This window comes from Rissa tridactyla, chromosome 14 (genome assembly GCF_028500815.1).
Source record: "Rissa tridactyla isolate bRisTri1 chromosome 14, bRisTri1.patW.cur.20221130, whole genome shotgun sequence".
NCBI lineage: Eukaryota > Metazoa > Chordata > Aves > Charadriiformes > Laridae > Rissa > Rissa tridactyla.
In genome coordinates, this window is record NC_071479.1 from 3,772,467 (window position 1) to 3,793,442 (window position 20,976).

The 20,976-nt window shown below is 34.8% G+C and overlaps 1 protein-coding gene across 1 annotated transcript in view; it reads right to left on the bottom strand.

Moving 5' to 3' along the window:
- Nucleotides 1-1,963: 1,963 nt before the first annotated feature.
- The window catches only part of C5 (complement C5), a 28,219-nt gene continuing 9,206 nt past the window's right edge, over nucleotides 1,964-20,976 (bottom strand). The window contains exons 12-41 of the mRNA XM_054220710.1: nucleotides 20,617-20,820; nucleotides 19,949-20,158; nucleotides 19,619-19,768; nucleotides 18,627-18,756; nucleotides 18,270-18,335; nucleotides 17,476-17,676; nucleotides 16,723-16,813; nucleotides 16,261-16,337; nucleotides 15,466-15,605; nucleotides 14,564-14,785; nucleotides 13,929-13,989; nucleotides 13,263-13,352; nucleotides 12,780-12,992; nucleotides 12,554-12,629; nucleotides 11,521-11,680; nucleotides 10,948-11,043; nucleotides 10,475-10,646; nucleotides 9,392-9,597; nucleotides 8,457-8,609; nucleotides 8,045-8,107; nucleotides 7,142-7,223; nucleotides 6,433-6,484; nucleotides 5,957-6,059; nucleotides 5,158-5,232; nucleotides 4,956-5,061; nucleotides 4,673-4,759; nucleotides 4,210-4,299; nucleotides 3,610-3,693; nucleotides 2,648-2,786; nucleotides 1,964-2,373 (exon numbers count right to left, since the gene is read on the bottom strand). Of these exons, the coding sequence (XP_054076685.1) occupies nucleotides 2,244-2,373; nucleotides 2,648-2,786; nucleotides 3,610-3,693; nucleotides 4,210-4,299; nucleotides 4,673-4,759; nucleotides 4,956-5,061; nucleotides 5,158-5,232; nucleotides 5,957-6,059; nucleotides 6,433-6,484; nucleotides 7,142-7,223; nucleotides 8,045-8,107; nucleotides 8,457-8,609; nucleotides 9,392-9,597; nucleotides 10,475-10,646; nucleotides 10,948-11,043; nucleotides 11,521-11,680; nucleotides 12,554-12,629; nucleotides 12,780-12,992; nucleotides 13,263-13,352; nucleotides 13,929-13,989; nucleotides 14,564-14,785; nucleotides 15,466-15,605; nucleotides 16,261-16,337; nucleotides 16,723-16,813; nucleotides 17,476-17,676; nucleotides 18,270-18,335; nucleotides 18,627-18,756; nucleotides 19,619-19,768; nucleotides 19,949-20,158; nucleotides 20,617-20,820 (3,729 nt within the window). The 3' untranslated portion in view covers nucleotides 1,964-2,243. The remainder of the gene's footprint in view (nucleotides 2,374-2,647; nucleotides 2,787-3,609; nucleotides 3,694-4,209; nucleotides 4,300-4,672; nucleotides 4,760-4,955; nucleotides 5,062-5,157; nucleotides 5,233-5,956; nucleotides 6,060-6,432; nucleotides 6,485-7,141; nucleotides 7,224-8,044; nucleotides 8,108-8,456; nucleotides 8,610-9,391; nucleotides 9,598-10,474; nucleotides 10,647-10,947; nucleotides 11,044-11,520; nucleotides 11,681-12,553; nucleotides 12,630-12,779; nucleotides 12,993-13,262; nucleotides 13,353-13,928; nucleotides 13,990-14,563; nucleotides 14,786-15,465; nucleotides 15,606-16,260; nucleotides 16,338-16,722; nucleotides 16,814-17,475; nucleotides 17,677-18,269; nucleotides 18,336-18,626; nucleotides 18,757-19,618; nucleotides 19,769-19,948; nucleotides 20,159-20,616; nucleotides 20,821-20,976) is intronic.

A 20,976-nucleotide genomic window follows, 5' to 3' on the forward strand; every position in this document is an offset into this window, starting at 1 on the left:
ATCTCAGAGACCATGGGGTGGTTCCTCTCCCTCAGGCAAATTTCTTTGACAAAGAATTTGGGTGACAACAAGAAAAAAATTTTGCGAGCAAACATTAAATTAATATTATGGCACTACAGATGAAAATATGAAAATGACTCCATCACTTTCAGTAGCTCAGCTTTTGAAAAATGTCTTTTTAAAGATTGGGGGCAGGGGAGGGAAAGTAAAGTACTACTCTGTATAGGGCCTTTATGAAAATAATGTCCTTGTGCTCCCTCTGCTGTTTTGGTCACAGTGGAAAACTGGGAGTGTTTCAAGAGCTGTGTATACTTCATAGACAGTAAGAAATACTCATGCCTAAATAAAAAAGGGAGTTATTTCTCCTGGCAAAAGACTTTTCAAAAATAAAGAGGCATGGTGTAAAAATTAAGGATAAAAAGCACTATCTATCTGGAAAGCAAGGTTTTATGCATGATACAATACCATGGACGTACCTGGGCTTTCTTTAAACTAACATCTGTTCCATTAAGAATACTAACAAAATATTATTCTATGTGAGTTCTGAATATTATTGTAATTTAACTTATGCTATTGTTACTTACTATCGCAATTATTCAAACAAATTTTACCAAGACTGGAGGGTTAACAGCCAAAATATGGTGTTCATAAATACAAGCAGGGAGAAATGTACTGCCTGTTTTAAAATAGTCTATTTTCTCTACACAGATGGATGACATCCCAGTACTATCTATCAGAAGAAACACCAAATCCAAGAACATCAAAAGTATTAAAAATCGGTTGAAATACCTCATATAAGAAATAGTAATTAACAACGCTTGGAAAGAGGACTTACCAAACTGGTTAATGACTGAAATTCTTATCACATCAGCAGCAAGGGGAAACACTAGATTTAATCTCTCTCACAGTGGGATTCCCCTGTATCACATGCTTGTTTTTTCATTGTAGTAGCGTGGCTCTCTTCTTTTTAATACTCGGTTTAACCCTGCCTTCTTTTAACCTTAGACTAACAACATTTATATTAGTGCGACGGGATTTTTCTCATATTATTTAGATACTGAATCAGCTGCAAGAAGATATAATTTTTACTTTTGAAATCTAAAAAATCAAGAAAAGATGACATATTCTTGATAATAGTTTTGCAGAGAAATATATCACCAGCAGTTCCACTTTTACAAATTACAGAATAGTTACTGCATTCTGAATATTGGTATTAATTAAAAAATACCTCTTATAAAGCAGAAGCACATCAATTTTTTCCTCATAACAGGCCTGATTTGGAGGTGACATATAAGCAAAACAATTAGCACTCTTCTAACATGAGCAAGGAAGACAGGGTAGCAGACTGTCCAAGTTGGTTTAATATACATAACAGACTTTGCAAAAAAATCCTTAAGTAAACTAACACACCCCTTAAGATCTTCCTAAGTTTGAGATGAGTGGAAAGTTATTGTGTGACTTCATTATTTGTAAAATATCAAGGTTTTTATGAAAAATACCTTTGCTTTTGCAGCATACCTATGCCACACTTCAGAAAAATGCTTTTTGTTTCATCAGAGAAACTGTCATGGTATGTCCAAATCATTCTGTTGGCTCTTCTCAAAAAAATTCCTTAGAAAACACTATTAATCCTCTAAATATACTACTGCCACTTCACAAATAATAACTGCCTGTACAGATTCAACAAACTTGTAATGAAAGTAAGTTCTCTCTTTCATACACAAGTAATATTTTAAAAAGCTTCCTATTGAATGTTTTACTTATCTGGAGATAAGTAAAATGCTCTGCAAAGGAGAGTATCTTCAACACATATAAGCATTACTTCACAACTGAAATTCCACCAAGTACAGTTAAGGTGTTCCTGACTGTTTTTTAACATCTTTTTTTTTTTTTTTTTGAAGGAAGGGTTATGTTTCAATAAGACATCAGATTTTAATGCTTCTGAGTGTTATTCTGGCACAAGCCAGTACTTTACATGTTTGTTTTTACAGTCAATCCACTTCATCTGACTTCAAATGTCTTTGCAGTATTCTGCATTATTCTCCCATCCAAGCTTAAAAATCATAACTTGAACGTTACTATGTTATAAGAACGTGGCTATGAAATACAACCAAAGACCATTTTTTCAAGATGAACTATTAATGAATGTTAAGTTCGGGAAAGAATTACTAAACAGGTGAGTTTTTTTACGTATATGACATTTAATTGATCTGTATCTTTAATTTTAAAATTGTCCAAGTAAATCAACAGCCACTGATGATGAGATCTTCGGCAAAATCTTCCATTGTATTTAAAAACTCCTGACAAAATGTACACGCTGTATTTGAAGGCCACCACTCAATCCAAGTGCTGGAGTCCAAAGGGTACTGGAATCTAAGAAGACAATAGAAAATGATCACTTGCTGCTAAGAATTGGGGAGGAAGATGTCAAACAGAAAAAAATTACAATATGAAATTGCTTGCTTTGTGTTCATAATCCTGTTTAATGGTATACATCTGAAAACACATTGTGTAACTATTGGTCAAACTAATACTTAAAAAAAAATAAAATCATATATTACATAAGAATTATCACATACAAACACTTGTCACTTCACAGCACATGTTAAGATTAAATCTCTGCACATTCTGATGGTAAGTTACTTACTTGAAATTGTAACCAACGCTTATCTTTAAGGCTTCTTTTCCCATGATCAAATACTGCTCCCCTGGGCTCAATTCAACATCTGTACAGGTCTTCTTTTTAATAAAGGTTATTTCATCATTTTTTTTTGCAAAAGCCTGTCCTGAAGTAGAATGTCAAGAATTGGAAAATTTCACAAAGAGAATTTCCAGTCGCTCATATATTAGACAGAAAACACCAAAATGTTTTACAGTACAGCTCAGCCAAGGGAGCTCCTTGCCACTAGTTATATAACAGGAAAAGTTGAGATATAAAACATATTTCTTGTAAAAGATTTTTAAAATTAAATCTGAATGGTAAATAAGCCTCATGCACATTAAATGATTTTATATTATAGTAATTATAAGGACATAATAGGTGCTTAAAATGAGAGAAAAAATGAGTGCATATCAGCTTCCGTTCCCCAGGACCTATGAGCAGCTGCCTCTCCCAAAGGTAAGACAGTGAGTGCCCAAGAACATTGTAAAGTTCTTTCTCCCAGAAGCAGAAACATGCCCAACCTTAAAAAATCTAAGAAGAGTCAAGGCATGGTATATCCTTACACAGTACCCCACTTTAATCGGTGTATACACAGTAAGGGAGAGCATTCTGTGGAATGAGAGAGACACTTAAACAACACCTCACAACTGTATTAACTGATTATGGAATATGCTCACCTTATTGTGTCACATAACTGCTTCCATTTAACTGCTTACCGTTTACGTTTGTTAGCGACAGCTATAATACAGAAAAGCTGTTTAAAAACATCAAAGACTGTACTTCTCGGGGCACAAAAGAATTCTCAAAGGCTGTATTTGAGACTACGATTTTCTACTCATGAAAAGACTAGGTTTGATTGCTGATTTTTGTCAGCAGCTTCAGTGGTCTCAACCAGACAGCTTTTACTCTAAATAAATTGTTAAATGTATTAAGAACAGGACACTCACCTCTTTTATAGAGGTCCAGAAGAGCTGCAGAATACTTTACGAAAGAACCTTCTTCACTGCGAGACAAGATGTTCACTTTATAAACTGCAGAACAACACAAAACAAACTTTTTGTTATTCCTTGTTCCTGCAATACACCCCAAATGTCTTACAGATGCTCAGGTGGAGAATATGATGTCCCTTTACAATATTAATTTCTGGGAAAATGATGGTTATAGCCATACAAGGTAGGGTTAAGAAACATTAAGTCCTACCCATGCTCTCATCTGATGCCCCACAACTTCCTCTGACCCCAAAGCCACTTAATCACATTAGAATGGTACCAAACAAGAGAAACAGAGTGTTTATTAGCAGAACTCATCAGATGAGGCTCACTGGTGCACTAACCCTGGTTATGTGACTTTTATTCAGCAGAGGGTGTAGGCAGCATTTATTCTTCTCTGCTCCAATATGTCACCATTATATACTGTATGCCACTGCCAAGCCTACTGAATTTTAATCACTAAAGATCTAATTGGAACAAAATGTTTTGCAGCAATAATAAACAAGTAAGCACTTCAGTCAGAGCATGTGAAATAGCTAACGACAATTCAAATATTACCATATGCAATATCATTCTGGCATGCAGCTTCTCTCCTGGTATCTGCAGTTATTGACCGATCTAGTCTCTCTTGCACTTTACTACACTCGGCTACATTGAGAAAGAAAAAAAATGATGATAAGACAATGTTATCATATGTCCTCAAATAAAACATCATGAACCTCTACGTGTTCGGGATAATCTACTGTAACTGAGAAACACCATAATTATGGGATAGCGTGCTGGAACAACAAATATTTAAAATACAAAATAACACCTTCAATCACCTGAACTTAATCTAGTCAGACATCCACGACCATATTGCATACATTTTAAAAAAAAAATTTAAAATGTAACATTTGGAGAGGACAACAGCTGTGTTCTTAGGAGGACTTTTTCATTGTGTTTAGTGTGGTTTTGTCCAAAGCACTACACTGCATTTTTCCACCAAGTGAAATGGGAAAACATCTTAAAAAAAGTTTACCTTCCATGCATTTGCATTCATCTCCTTCACACAATCTCACAAGCTTTTCATTTCCATAGGGATTATAAAATATAGTGCACCTTTTATCTAGAAGATCCAAAAAGAAATAATAAACACATATAGAAAATCAAAGTCCAAGAAGCCACTGAAACTTTATAAGACAAAAGTTACTTAGCTTAAAATAACAAGGATTAAAAAGCTGTTGAAGAAGGAAAAATGTACTTTTTAGGGAGGAATGAAAAGTTAAAAGACAAATATGAATTTGAAGACGTGGAACACATACCTGGTGCGTGATATTCGTATACAGTGAATGTGGCAGGATTTAGCATTCCAACCTGGAAAAGCTCACCTATTCGGAACTCAACACAGAGAAAATTATCAGCCGGCACCTATTAGAAAGACACATGAATTAAGGACCTCTAATGGAAACAAAATTATTCCAAAGAGTTAAAGTAGTGCTTACAGTTATGAAAAGGGTAACATACAGAGTCTATCTGCAGAATAACATGCCCATCTTTAATCTCATAATCTGCTATCAACTGATCAACTCCACTTGCAAGCTGTAGGGGAGAAAAACAGAGAAAAATCTTTTATACAAGTTAAACATTTTTGGATGATCTTGAAGATATTGTAATCAGTAGCTTTAACATAATTCTGAGATGTAAAACCCCCTTGTTTTAGGGTTTTCATAATGCTCATACTCTCACTTGTTTTTCTGGCTTTCTTTTAAGGAAATTATCCTTTTACTCATTACACAAAGATAACAAAGAATTAAAGAGCTAATTATCCTCAAAAGAATACTTGAGTCCACGTACAGTATCCTATTTAAATACTATAACTCTTAACTCTGATTGCCTTTAACTAAAACTCACATGCTTTTCAATAGGAGCTGGATGAACACAAGCACTACAGTTAAGATTCAGTTACAAACTACAGCCAACTAATCGTCAGGTGTGTGCACTAACAGTGTTCCCTTTGCAGTTGGCAGATACAGCGTCTCCAGCGGCTGACGCACACTACCCAAACACACATGACAACCACTCTCTATCCACTCTTGTCTTTCCACTAACACCAGAGGATTTTGACTAGACATCTAGCTTCCAACTCTATCAAAAATCCATAATCTAGATTTAAGTAGGTTATTCTCATTAGCATTGGAAGTGTTTAGAAGCAATGAGGATATAAGGATATGAATCTGCACTACTACTCTAACAGAAAAAGATGTGAATATTATAGCTCCGCCAAGAAAACTTTGGTAAAAGAAAAAAGTTCACTAATACTTACAGTAGATAAGTCTTCTCTATTTGCTTCCAACCCACTAACCAAACCTATGTCCATCACAGCATGAGCAGACCCTGATTGTGGTTCTCTCGCGCCAGGCCTGTACCTAAATAATATTAAACAAACAAAAACATTTTAATCTCTTGAAAAAATAAAATAAATTTAATAGAAACATGTCAGTTAACGTAATATTAAAAAAATAACTAAAAAACCCAAAAGACCAGGAAATCCTTTGTAACATTATTGGATTAATTTCATAATGTAGACCCACAGTGCATTTGCTTTGCACTGCTCCATGTCCTTAACATGTCAGCTGGGAATTACATCTTTGCAAGAAGGAGTGTTGACTGTTAGGAAATCCAGGACATTTAGAACCATCGTTTAGTTAAATTAAAGCTTTAAATGCAAAACATTGGCTCAATCACTGGAGAAAGACAAAAACCAATCAACCAAACAAAAACCCCACCAGCTGTACTTACTTTGCACAAGCCTCTAAGCGCCCAAGTGGCTCCCCATCTTCTTTTCTGTAACCTTTTCATATCAATTAGAGACAAATAAGTAATTTTATAACTCTTCAGATGCAGCAATCCAAAATTCTCATAAAGCCTTTTCATAATTGAAAGATAATTCTTTAAATTGTTTTGGTGGCTATTTTTGTAGGAACTCATTGTTTAGCCACAAACAAGTAACATTACACTTCTTTTGTAATTCAGGTGAGATGACAACTTTAATGCTTTATGTGCTTTTTTGTGTACTTATGTTATTAAAAATACTTCATGGCAAAAAACTTAGAATGTCATTATATACCCTGTTGTAACTGGACTAGAACTCTTGGTACCTTGTAGAACTCACTGTAAACCGCCCCCATCCCCCATAATATTTCTTTCTTCTGCTGTAAGTTTGTATTCCTCACTCCCCCAACTGCAAAAACTCCTCCATAAATGAGTAAAAATACACCTAACAGAAAGACATTGAAAATTACTTCTATTCACAATAAGGCAATAGTTTCAAGAAGGGCTAAAAAGGCTTCTAGCAATTTCTTTTCCAGTTTTGCATTTAGAAAAGGGCAGAATTTATTACAGTTTCATTCTCAACAAGAAACACTTTGTTAAACCAAGTAAGGTTTTTTTTCCTCCTTCCCTTGCAGTGCCCCGATTAGTAATATTTAAAACCATATTAACACTTTACCGTCATCTCTCTTTGGAACAATCTTCAATTTGAAGTTACACGACTCTTCAGAAGTACCGATTGTGTTATACACTGTCCTCACCTACACATGTACAAATGAGACAAAACAGAAGCAGTAAAAATTGCTCAAAACTGGCACAAAACTGTGAAAACTCATAATATGGAGAATATAATACCAGTAAAAACAAGTCTGTACAGCATCATTAGCTTTGATGGACACAAAGTAGAGTAAATAAATGATCTGCACAGAAAGAAATGGGGAATTCTCGAGCAAAACCACACCATTCTTGCTGATCATATTTACAAGACTAAACATATTATCCAAACAACTCCTGATATTTTATAAATATAAATGCTAGCACACAAGAATATGTACATTTCACATGTTATTAATTTTGATGCTAGAAGAGGCCGTGAAAGATTAGAAGAAAATAAATCATGGCAACAGCTTCATATTTAGACACTCAAAATTTTTTTCTGTTAAATATTGCAAGAAAACAGTTTCTCAATGACATTGCTTAATTAACTAAGAGTAAACACCGGAATAACAGAGAATTGAACAATTTGTCAAAATTGATCACTAAGTTGGGTTTTTTCCTGTTTGGCTGTCTAAGTAGAGACACAACAATTGATGAGCATTAAAACTAAGTTGATCATCTATTTGGATTTCTGTAACAGAAAACCTCCAATGAAAAGGAAGAAACTTCACAACTTCTCTCTCATTAGCCATAAGTCATACAATGGCTTGTACTTAATCTAAAATATAGCCATAATGACATCCATCACTTCAGTCTAAAGGTACGGGCAACAAATGGAATAGTTTATGAGACATTTCAGTCTCTTTTTAAATGTTGATGTTAACAAACCAGAGATTACATTTAAGAAAATTGGTTGCATGCTTACATTCACTGTAGCTATGCCAGTGCTGCTTCCAGTGCTTACATATATGTCATCATCCAAAGGTACCTGAAGGATTGATGTTAAACAATAGCCTGTTAGCAACAATTCAGGTCAGATGATCTGCTTGTCTTTTCTACATTTTACATGCATATTAAGGCCTGATGCTACAGATTCTACAAAAAAAACTTCATGGGAACAAGCAGAGATACTTAATTTAAATGAATATTCAAATGCATTAAATTTAGCAGATAAGCAAAGATAAACATTAAAAAATGTTTAACATTTGCTATACCAAATTACTACCAATTCATTGAAAGAAAAAGCTACTTCAGTATCAACTTCAAAGTCAAATAATTATTTAACAAGTTGCTAAGAATTCTGCTTTCACTTTTCAAAAGGAGTAATATTCACTCACTGTCATTGTACTTCCCACAAAATTATCTTCTGTCAGTTTAAATAGATGAAGGTCTCCATAGTTTTTGTATGCCACCTTAACACTCATGTCCAAATCAAGCCGTTTGACAAGAAGGGAATATTCAGTCAAGGCCTCAAGGGCATTAATTGTGTCCTGCCAGAAATCAGTTACGAACAATTTCATAAGAAGGGAAAATGTATTATAAAGCAATTTATCTTCTGCCACTTAAACATGATTACAAATAACAGTAATCATTACTAGATAAACAGCTTAGCGTTGTCTCAGCAGCACACTTAACATGGTGGAAACATATTTAACACAGTGGTAACATATTTAGCACTACACTCACCAACATATTTGTGCAACTTAAAGAAATGCATGCAAGTGCTGAAAGGAAGCAAGCAAATAGCAATAAACAAGCACAGCACTTATCAGTTTCTTCATGGATTTTTAATTATTTTTAAAAAGGGAGGTTGCATGAATTGGAATACTTTACATAGTATGACTAGTTGATAGTGTATTAGAAATCTGGCAACTTTCACTTTACTTTTAGTCTATTCATGCATATTAACATAGTTTTCACAATGAAAACAGGCATACTGTCTTACACTGCGTTCCATTTTTGTGGAAAACAAGAAGAAAAATCATGTCATGAAATGAAATATTCTGGTTTATAACAAAGTTGGGAAAACAGTTTTCCTCCTATGATTCTTTTCATTCAGTGGAATCATCCTGCAAATTTCTATTTACAATGGACTTCATGAAAAGAAATCATATTTCCCAAAGACAAAGAGTATCACGGCAACAGTCATTTGATACTAATCTGATACCGAGGACACTAAAGTTGTCAATGTGGTCATCTAACAATATTAACCTCTTAAGACATCTCAGATTTTGCTACTTGAAGAATGAGAACAAAACACTGAAAAGCTCACCTGAGTTGAATAAAATCCTCCACCATATCTTTGTTCTTCAGACAACCATTTGATGATTGGATTGGCATAGTTTTTGTCCCCTCTTAGCAAGGTAGTAAGCAAGGCATATGCTGTAGTTTCAACCATTTGTGCAGTAGCAGAGCTGGGAGTGTGTTGGTCTAGTGTTTTCAAAGTATCTTTCCAAAAACGATAAATAGGAGGGTCACCTTCAAAAGTACAAAAGGAAGGTTTCAGATTGAAACATAGCAACAGCTCTCTCCAGACTACACAAGGCGAGCTATTGCCTACTCAGGTCAAGAAGAAAAGGAGGAAATCACTCTGCATGTAACAAGAGATGAAGATCTATTTCTCTTAAAGTAGTAAGTCTGATGTTTATACTAGAAACTGATCACGATAAACAAACATGATGCAAAGCATCTGATGCATATCTGAATATTGCTGGTCCTGAACAGTGATAGAGCGGCCAAACAAATAGAATATAGACTTTAGATGTTATTTTTTTTAAGCCACTTTCAACAGATAGGACAAAGCTTTTCTCTTCCAGTAGAAATCGTTACTTGGCAGAGAACAGTCTGAGTCATTTTTGTGACAAAAATACACTAAAAATGAACAACATTCACAAGAGACTACAAAGTCCCTCATGAACCAGTGAGAAATTAAGAAGAAAACCCAACACAGCAAAAGTGAGGGCAATGGCAGATATTTTGAAAAAATTCCACTCAGAGCCAAGGAAGAGAGTGGATGCATCATAAGGGTAAGGAGGCAGACAAAAGTAATCCACTACGGACACCTGCATAAAAGGAAAGCCTTTAGATAAAACAAACGTGACACAATGGGAAGTGACAGATGCCTGGCTGACTTGCGTACTGCTAATGAAACGGCACTGTTGAACAGCTGAAAGCAGGATTCAATCTAGCAAAAATACGAGGCCACACAAGGCTAAAAATTCACTTATGCCAAAGCAAGCGTCACTGAAATTCACTCTCAAAGTAGCGCCATCACATTAGCGAATTTAAAAATACCAAAAGAACAGCCTATCTGAGAGCCAACTACAGTACAGACTCTGAGAGAATTTAATAATACCTATGACAGATGCTTCCTTCTTCAGTGCCAAGAATGCCGATCGTGCAGTGGGATGGTTCAAATCCACAAGAGCTAAAGCATATGAAGTTATTGCCATAGTAAAGGGGCTTTGAGCAGACCGCACATTTTTCATTAAATAATCTCCTGCTTTATTTTTAGCATCATGGATTTTCTGAAAAGATGAACAGGCTACAGCTTACATCCATTTGATTTATTTTTAAAGAAACACATCTATCAAGACAATATAGGTATATATAGTATCTTCTACAATATATCTTACAATAAAGTGATCTGGAATTTCCTTATTGTTCTTTTATTGATTTTGAAAGACAAAGACTAACAAAGTAAAGTAAGTAATTCTTAAACTTCGAAATTGAAAAAAGCCTCTTGATTTCTTTGAAAAATGTTAAAGAAAATGGAAGACATTAGAATCCCAGAACATGACTGCTGGCAGAAATGAAAATACTATTTACCTGAGTAGGACATATTTTAATTGACTTTTCAATTCCAATAACAGAAAATGCTGTGAGATACAAAGATTGTTCTTTAGCTTCTCTGGGTAGTGTACCCTACAAAACCAAATACGTAAACACAATTAAGTAGAAAGAACAGTTAATGTAAATGAACAGAACTTTTTACAGTTTAGGTAAGGAAACAAATAGAAATTCCTGTAAGAAATATCAGTTTATTTTAACCTGAAAATATGTTGACTCTTTTGAAGGTAACAGCATATTTGTAAAAAAGAGACAACATTATATAAAGTTACCGGTAAGCCAGTACTACTATACTGTAAAATCAACCTACTACATATTTTTTTTCTGAATATTAAGAAGTGGCAAGCAGCTACTTTTAGTGGGAAAACAGAAGGGTTTGCAAAATTGTGCATTTCTTTAAATGAATTTAGAAAAATGCAAATTTAGCAAAATTGTCTTGAATAGGTGTTCTGGTGAAATGCAGCCTAAAATGCCTTACATTCCTAAAACACATTATCTCCCAGTGACTTCAGCTTTTACTGTATATGCACAGAAAATGTTTGGTTTTCATACCTGTAGTTTCACTGGCTGGTAATCTGCAAATTCACTGAATGACCCATCTGGCATTTGACAGTTATCAATCAACCACAGAAGTGAATTACAAATAGAAATTTCATCAAGATTTATATATTGATTAACTTGTCCGAGAATCTTTAAAGCAAAAGCTGTCAACCTGCCAAGGAAATTAAACAGATCATATTGGTTTTGATTACCAGATATTGCCACATTACTAGACGGCAGACACAAATTTGCACTATTTATGATTTAGGCATGCTACACACTGTCACAGTTCCAAGAGATACTGCAGGTGAATTTTGAACTTAACAAATGGGCAATGATTACCCATTTTAAACTAGGATCAAATTCCATGTTTCAGGATATTAACTCATTACATCCCCAAAAGATTACTCTTTCTTATGCACAGAACTTAAGGAAGATGCTTTTGCAGCATCTTATTTCTCCCTTCTATAAGCCAACTGCATTCACCATTGCTAAAGGCAAGACAGTGACTATGTAATTTGCCTAATTTGCAATTGCAGATTCTGTTTTCCATAAACAGTACTATCCTCCTGTTTGATAGCCTTTAAATATCATATTCGCGTGAACAAAAGGTATGACTATTTTGCTCTTGCTCATGTGCCTGTACTTAGCTTTCCTTCTTCAAAGTTGGGGCGCAAACTTTGAGCTTATGATTCTGCAGGGAACCAAGGTCTCCACAGTCCTTTTGTAAAATTCCAAGCCCAAACAAGAGGTTTCAGAACTAAACAAAATCCTTCAAATTATTTCAGGTATGTCTACTCCTAACCGTTGGGCTAATATGGTTGTAATGGTGTGAACTACAGACACCAATAAAAGATTTAACAAGTGAAAACAAGGAATCAAAAGATATTATACAAAGTTGTAAGCACCATTTACATCTACCACCAGGTTTACCTCTCCTGCTTATTAGAAAGCATTACACTTTAAAAATTAGTTAAAATATTAAAGCAAAGGAGTGAAACAAGCCTTTTCCATCCATTCTAATCAAAAGATCTTTTTAACTCACCATGTGCTAGCTTGCCCATCCTTCCACACGCTATATGAGAAGTCAGAATTTCTGAATGACAAGATGCTTACAATTCCTAAGGGACATAATTAGGCAGAAAGCAAGTTATGAAATGAGATTTATATTAAAATTGCATTTGCTCACTTAGATATATTATCTTTCTCATTCAGCAAAGTTTATGCATCTCTACAACTCTGAAGCAATAGAAGAAGCTATATTTTTCTACCTTCTTTCATTTTCCTCCTCATTTGAGTCCTTGCAGTTAAGGTCTCAGGACCTAGTACGTGCCAGTTATTTGATTCTTCCAAGTAGCGAAACACATAAAATACTGGGGCGATACTCATAAATTCTGCCTCTGCACTGCCCTTTGGCAGATTAGTAAGAACACTAAAACCACTAGGATTGAGGATTGTGGCAATCACTTCACCCATAAGATGTCCTGTGGAAAGAAAAAAACAAAAATTATTTAAATAAGAGATCATGAAAGTGAATCCAAGAGCAGAATCTGGCTGATACTTATAAGCAAGCATTCTATAGGAAGTATATATAATTCTACATGAAAAGGTGATCTGCAAAGCCTTTTCTCAAAAGCAGGAGAACCTAGGAACAAATTCAGGCAAATTTAAACAAAGGAATAAGAAATAGGAGAAAATGAACAAATATTCAGAAAGTACACATGCAGTAGACTAAAAGTTTTAATGCAATTTACCTTTTACACTGACACTTCTATCAATTTTTGTTTTAGGGACCAGATTTAGTGGGATTTTATATCGAAATTCTTGTCGTCTCTTGATTGAACCTGTAATTGAAGATGTATATATATCATACTGCACAATTTAAATCAATAGGTCACAACTATCTGAGAAGTCAACAAAAAAAAATACCTATGATAACATGAAAACTAGAAATATGCCCAAATGCACACGCAAACATCAACCTTTGAAAAAGAACAGATGCAAACACTTTAATCTTTCTTTTGCCTTTTTTGTTAAAAAAAATAAAATCTGATCTGGACCTAAACTTTGGGGGTTTAGATTCACCTCTGGTTAAATGAGAACATATTCTATTTTCATTATTAAAGGACTTGCTGACTTGTTTTCAAGCACACTGAGAAAAGCTTAGCATTATAGCATAGCAAAAGAAACATATAAAGGTTCCTTTAAGGAGTTAATCCAGGTACTTTTTTGAAAGAATAGCTATTTTGAGATGGATTTGTTAGTCAATGGAAGGGCAGGAAATCCTTGTAAGGGACGTATGAAGACTATTTGGTGAAGGAGAAATGCCAATTTTTTCACATTACAGAAAACTTGATCATCACGAATCAAAAACATGAAGAAATAAACAAAGTAAAGACATATATGATCACTTCTCTTACCATAAACACCCTGTGGATCCAAAGTGAAACCCGCATGAAGTTCTTTCTTAATACCTTCTGGCTGAAATCATTAAGAGGAAAGAAGTAGAAAATGAAAACACGTTTCCTTAATCAAATATATTAACTGACAGAACAGTTAACCATAGTATTTTTGCCTTCTACATCCTTCTCTGTAGTTGAATTTTACTTAACTGTTCTACATCTATTCTACATACATTTAAGCTAGTGTTCTATCTCCCAAAATTCTTGAGAAAATTTAACAAAAGATTTAAATAAAAACTCAGAAAAGTATAAAATTACAAAAAAAGTGTCTTTCAATGAAGCATGCTTAAGCAGTTGAAAATCCAAACCAAGTAACTTAGAACACAGTATTCTTCTTCCTTACTAAGTTATAGTCTGTCTATTGATCTAATCTTTCTGCCAATCCTTATACGCAAGGTTTAAAAATGTGCATACTCAAAATACTCAGTCACGCATTTTTCCACTGCATACACCTCACTGAATTCAATGATATTATGTGATATTTGGATTCTGCTAATATTAAAATAAAGCAATATTTATATATTGATTTAATATATTTTTACTACTTGTGACTGAATCAAAACCACTACAAACATTTTGATTTTTTTTCTTACCATTACGCGTAATGTTTTAACTACAGTTTCACTGTTCTTGGCTGTCAGCAAGGTAAAGTTGATAGTGTGAAGACCTAATTCCAAAGGAAGTATTCTGAATGTAACCGGTGACAAAGAACTGCCATCTAGATTCTTAAAATTACAATTGTGCATCCTCAATCCAGTAGTTGCAGAATCTCCAAAAGAACAGATTCCATTTCCAGCTGCTATTTTAACACAGAACTGAAATGTTGAAAGATTTTAAATGTTTCACTTCCATGACATGTACAACACCAGAGAAATATTAAAGCCACTGAAATACTATAATGAGCATTCTATTACTGTAATATTACTTTTCTATTTACAATGAGCAAGTGTTACTACCTTTGGAATTACTATTACTTCCACTAGAGACACACAAACAAATGTTCATTAGCAACACCAGGGAGCCACTATACTAGGCTTCATACACATACCTGCCTCATATACATACTTTTGCATACTTTTGTTGAATTTTTTCAATAATAATTTTGCACTCTTGTTTGAATGTAATTCCTTAAAAATAGTCCTTCCATATTATATCCTTAGACAATGCGATCTGTGAGCTCTGGAGCAGGTCATTGAATAAAATCCTATCACTTTTTGACTCTGTGTCCAATTGGAATAGAAAAATTGTATTTTGATCTTGGTGAGGCAAAGTTGCCAGGCAAGAGCGTGACAACATTGTAATCAGTGGAATGGCTGGAAATGAAGCAATGATTAGATGTCATTGTTACATAGTTACGCAAAGCATAAATAACACTAGCTGAAGGACTTGAGAAATGTGATCCAAGAATCTGTTTATACTGGATACTCGCGTGGGAAATATTTTTTTAGTTTATTATGTTAATCTTTCCATAGAACTCCCTAAGACCACAAATTACCTTAATTGCAGAAGCTTTGTAGTTATAAACTGATCCTTTAAGCTCAATTTGTTCTCCTCGCACCACTGAATAAGGAACATAAATGCTCAGGAAGACATCTTTTACAACTGGCACTTCCAGCGGCGCAGCAACACATATACCTAAGAAAATTAAAAACATAAAAGCAGACTATCTTATCCACCCTTCTGATAAACAAGTTTGAAAAAAGTCTTTGCATACTTACCACCTTTACTGATTACACATAATTTTTCAATATGTACTTTGAAATTTTCCAAGTTTTCTTAAAAGTGACCAGGCTTTTGCTTCCTGTCCCAAGTTGCTGTCTCCCACTCTTCACACTTACTTGCCAACATACCAACCCTGTGGGCTTCTTCTCCTTCTTCCCAAAGCAAGAAACAAATTTGCTGTTCGGACTACCGTATCTATCAGAAAATTTGTTTGTTCCTCTCCTCAAGTCCCTGAGGCATTGACAGCAGGACACTGTAAATCTATGCCAGGGAAGAGCCACTGATGATTTCTTCTTATATTCCTCTTAGTCATTTATTACAGGCCACTGTCAAACACAAGATAGGCTGGACAGACCTTTGTTTTCCCAGACACTTACATTCATAACAAGAAATTAAGTAATTTCCTTTCCCTAAAAATATGTATTTTGATGTTTTCTTTTCCTGTTTATCAACCAGAAAATGAAGATTTTAGAACATATGTGTCAACTGCAATGAGAGCTTCTGCAAAATCCAAACAGAAAAGCCCCCTAATTCTTTAGCCACAACCTAATCAGGTTGCAGTACCTACCTTTATCAGAAATGCCAACACCTTGTACTTCCCAGGTAGTCAGTGAATCAGGCAAGGTGATAGACAGAGTCTTTGACCTGTGTTTAGAAGTCTTACATTATCAATAGGCATCTCTTAACACCAACAGCTAATCAACACAAAGACCTTGTGACTTAGGTAAGACAAGATAAGGGAGCATATTTAGAAAACAGGACTTTTGTTTGAATAAACTAACTTTTAGCTGACTTTACAAAAGCTGGTGTATTGCAAGATCGAAAGGAAAGGCGACTCAACAATCTGGGCACCAGACAGCATATCCTGCATGGAGAGAAACATGGCAGGAATAGTTTGTTTGGCTAAGACTGCATTTTAGCAGTCTCGGGTACAAGTAAGGCTACCCAGCTTACCTTAAGTTTAGCATTTACTTCCTATAAAACTGATGACTAAGTCAAATGTTGGTAACTGATATGAGAAAAGTAGTACCTTGGAGAAACTTGGTGAACTTCCCATAACCAGCTTTCAGGGAAGTAGCTACGAACTTCTGCCTCATCCAGTTCCAAGAAAGCCTCAAAATCTGAAGAACATAAATAAAGCAATTTAAAAAAAACCAAAACAAAACAAACCACCTGCCAACAGCCTTCCACCAAAGGCTGCAAAATCATTATATTTTTCTTTTGTGATACAGTGTTCTGCTTACTTACCTTTTTTCTTGTATCAGGCCTAACCTGAGGCATCTGAATAACCTCAATCAAAAGTCTGTTAATCCCACCTCATCTATTTACACATGTGAATACCTGTCCGATATCCAGACAGATTAACTTGGTAACAAGCAATTATAGGGAGAGTATGGCAAACAAGAAATTTCATACTCCCACTGGTCTTTCCTGAGATGTTACGCAGTGGCTGTTTTGGGCCTGGGTAAAGGACTCAAATTTAGCATTCAAGTTTAGCATTGCCTTCACAGGCAAAGATGCTCTCTCATTGCGCTTCTGCTTGCTCTAAGTATGGCTGAATAGAATAGAGCTCTTAACAGAATAAAGAATTGCTCTCCTACCCCTCTTTAGGGATATATACAACCAACATCTTTGGAGATTAGTAAAACTCTTTCTGGAATAATCCTGACAGGTAACAGGGAGGGGTTAATAGATTAACAAAGCTATGACCTCTATATTTACCCACATTCTGGTGAAGTCTTTCACCATATGCCCACAGGAGAGTTAAAGCTCTCATACTTACGCATTCTTGCCAATATTAGAAGTTTATTGGGCTCTTCCTCCCGCAGTCTGTTTGCAAATTCACAGCAATCTCTGAATGCAGCAATGCACATTTTACTTTTGCGAATTCGCTGAGCTCTATCACTGCAAGTCTCACTGACCGGATATGCTTTTACTCCAGCCATACAGCATCTTCGAATTTCTGGCTGTACGTACTTGGATGCTGAAATAATAATAAAATAATTCCCTTCCTTGAGATTAAATTTTTATTTCCAAATGCATCTTAACTCCCGATACTGAATGTATTTTTAAAATTTGTGGAATTTCAGAGAAGGTACAGATTTGAGGATGAACACAACCTTGTAATTTTTCAAAAGCTAGTGACACACACTTAATCATTACTATTCTGAATTAAAAATATAAATTAGATAAGAGGTGTTGTATTACATTTTAACATTTAACAGTCAAATGTTCTTCTGACAGGCTTGGTCCCTGGCAGGTGGTCACTGGGTAAGATTGCCATATGGCAGTACTGGGAGTTTTTAGGCTTTTTCTCTTCAAAAAAGGAAAAGATCTTAAACATATACTGTATTTTCAAAGTGTACTTAAATCTTGCCGACTTCAAATTCGGCATACAGCTAATAGGCTTTATTAATGGAGTCCTCTCTAAAGTCATCTTCCATATTTGTCACTCTCTCTCCACTACATGAAGTTAATGACAATAACTAAAAATAGAAAGCAAACACTCAGATCCTTGACATCTAATGAATGGGATTTCTTTCATAATTATATACCTTTAAAGACTTTTTTTAATACCTTCTTTGAGTATGCGCTCCTTGAAGTCCGACCGTTTGGTTCTTAAAACTTCATTGCAAGTTTCATCTGTTCAAACCCAAATAAAAAAGTACAAAAGACATGACCTTTTCTGTAATAGCATAGCCCACTTAAAAATAATTCCGTAAAACAACATTCAAAATTTGGGAGACTTTTTCTGTTTACTATTTGAATTACATAAAAGTATTTTCATTTCAGTAACAATAACTGATCCACAAGTCATAATGTTTTCCTCCCTCAAAAATCATTAGTATATGCATTCCTAATAACTGAGAGCCACAATAGAATATTTCAGAAAAAGAAAATCCACAATTTCGTGCTTAAAACAAAGGAATATACCTGCTTCATTGGAATCATCAGCATTTGCATTGGTTAAAAATGTAAGCCCAGCCATTCGAAATACATCAACGTTGTTCCGTCCTCCTCCAGCACCACACCCAAGGTCGCTCTTTTCCAAACGTAGCATTATCTGAGGAAAAAACACATCAGCAGCTAACTAAAATGTGGAATATACCATATGATGAATGAGAGAGTTAGACTTGCAGAAAGGCCCCTTTAACTGGAGGTGTCCTCACAACACACTGAAGAATACCATTTAGGGATATTTGAGTTAATTCAAGCACCAGCACCAACACAGCCACTTCCTTGTAGCCCACGTCAGAGTTAGAGTCATACAGACAAATCAAGGTGGAATGATTCACTAATGTGTTTATAACAGTTGATACTCAGACTAGCTTGTTTAAAACCAATTCTATAGTGCTGTAAACCAGATTCAAGTGATTCAAGGTTGGTGCAAAAGCATTCTCCTATTCTTCTTCTATGTGTTTTTTATTTGACTGTTCTGAAGTATTAAAAAACCACCATGTTTTCTCATAGGAATGGAATTCTTTCAGTCACAGATGATATGTCGGTTTTACTTACATACACGTGTATCTAAAATTCTACAAGAATCGAAAACCTCTGTAACCCACTGAACATAATAGCATTTGCCATACCATTCTACCAGTATGCCTTAAAAATATAACCTGAAAATATTACAGGAAGAACTAAGAAGGGTAATGCAGTCTCCATGCCTCTTTGATCAAGGAGCTTTCTAACACTGCAACCTATTTTTGGTGCAGTCTGAGGGGTTCTGATGAGATAGTTCAAATCTTCCCTTAAAACCACAATTTTGAACTGGCAGATTTAAACCAGCAACTTTTATCCTGTGTTGAATTGCTCTTTTGCCTGAATTCTTCTTTACTGAATGCATGACACATAATAGCTGGCTGAATATGAACATGAAACAAATAGCAACTTGTTTTTCTTTTGTGGTCTTTCTATTACTTAACTTTTTCCATTGCTCTCTTTCCTCTTCCCGCGACTCCATATACTGCCTTGTCAATAGATGACAAAGCCACAAAGGAGTCGAATTGCGTTTTCATGCTAAGTGATACAACTTGTGCTGGATTCAGTATCTCTCTGCTTGATTGTAGCTTAATCTATAAATTGAAAACAAATATTGGTAATTTTAAAAGCACCATGTTCCAAAATAAATGCAACTGAAGGCAGACACTTTAGTAAGTCAAGGAAGTGTTAAAGAACTTTTGTCATTGCAAGTTAAAGTCTGATCATAAAATGAATGCACACCCACAAATTTTAGTGCTTATTTTGCTACTCACATCAAGACTATTCCCACATTTCTGTTGCACGTTCAGCCAAACTGAATCAGCTACTAACTCGGCAGTTTCTTCTCCCATGACTATGTAGTAAACAATAAGACGTGCTGAAGGAACCATTTCTTGGGTTATCTGAAAAGTTAGATGTTCATATTCCAAATCCTTGATTCTCTTCTGAGTTCCAAAGCTTACTATTTTCCCCTTTGATGTGATCTATAATAGAAAAATGATGGAGAACAAAAAAAGTCAAATTTTATACTTAATATGTTTCTTACATATAATAATTACTTGCATTTAGATATAATCCAACACACACAAAAATGCACTTGGGACCAGTGAGGCTAGGTCAAGGGAAGGTAGCGCTCTCTGTCATCCCTTAAAAAGAAGTGCTGTCTCTGCGTGTCTTGCCGTGCCTCTCTATTTCAACTCCTGACTAGCACTACTTGTTCTTAACCCCAGTCTATGTCAGATGAGAATTCAAAACAATAGAGTTTTTATACATAATTTAAACATGAGACTGTTAACAATTTTTTATGGTAAGACTGACAGATCGTATGTCTGAGCTTTATGGATTCTATGTTGAGGATAATTCTTGATCGTTGAGGTTTTTTACCTAAGACCATATTTTAAATCACAATTCAGTATTTTATGCAGAAGCATCTGTTACTTACCAAATAGCTGTAGTGATGTATTTTATGAATATACCGACTATGTGGATATACATTAATATTTATGAAATCCCCTACTTCTAGTATTTTGTGGTTTGAAGCCCAGTCAATATATAGATAACTCTGACTTAATGATGAATAAGCTTTTGCTTCATAGGTTTTACTTGCTTGGTTTTCATCTGAAAGATGTGGATCTGCAGTTTTTACCTGAAAAGATAATAAAATGTCTGAAAAATTTCTTAGTAAAGCAGGAAACAAAAACTGTGTGTTCTGACGTCTGAATAGTTTAAGTACAGAATTATACTTAAGAAAAGAAATAATTACAATATTAAAAGCATTCTGCAACATTTTATTCAGAAATAT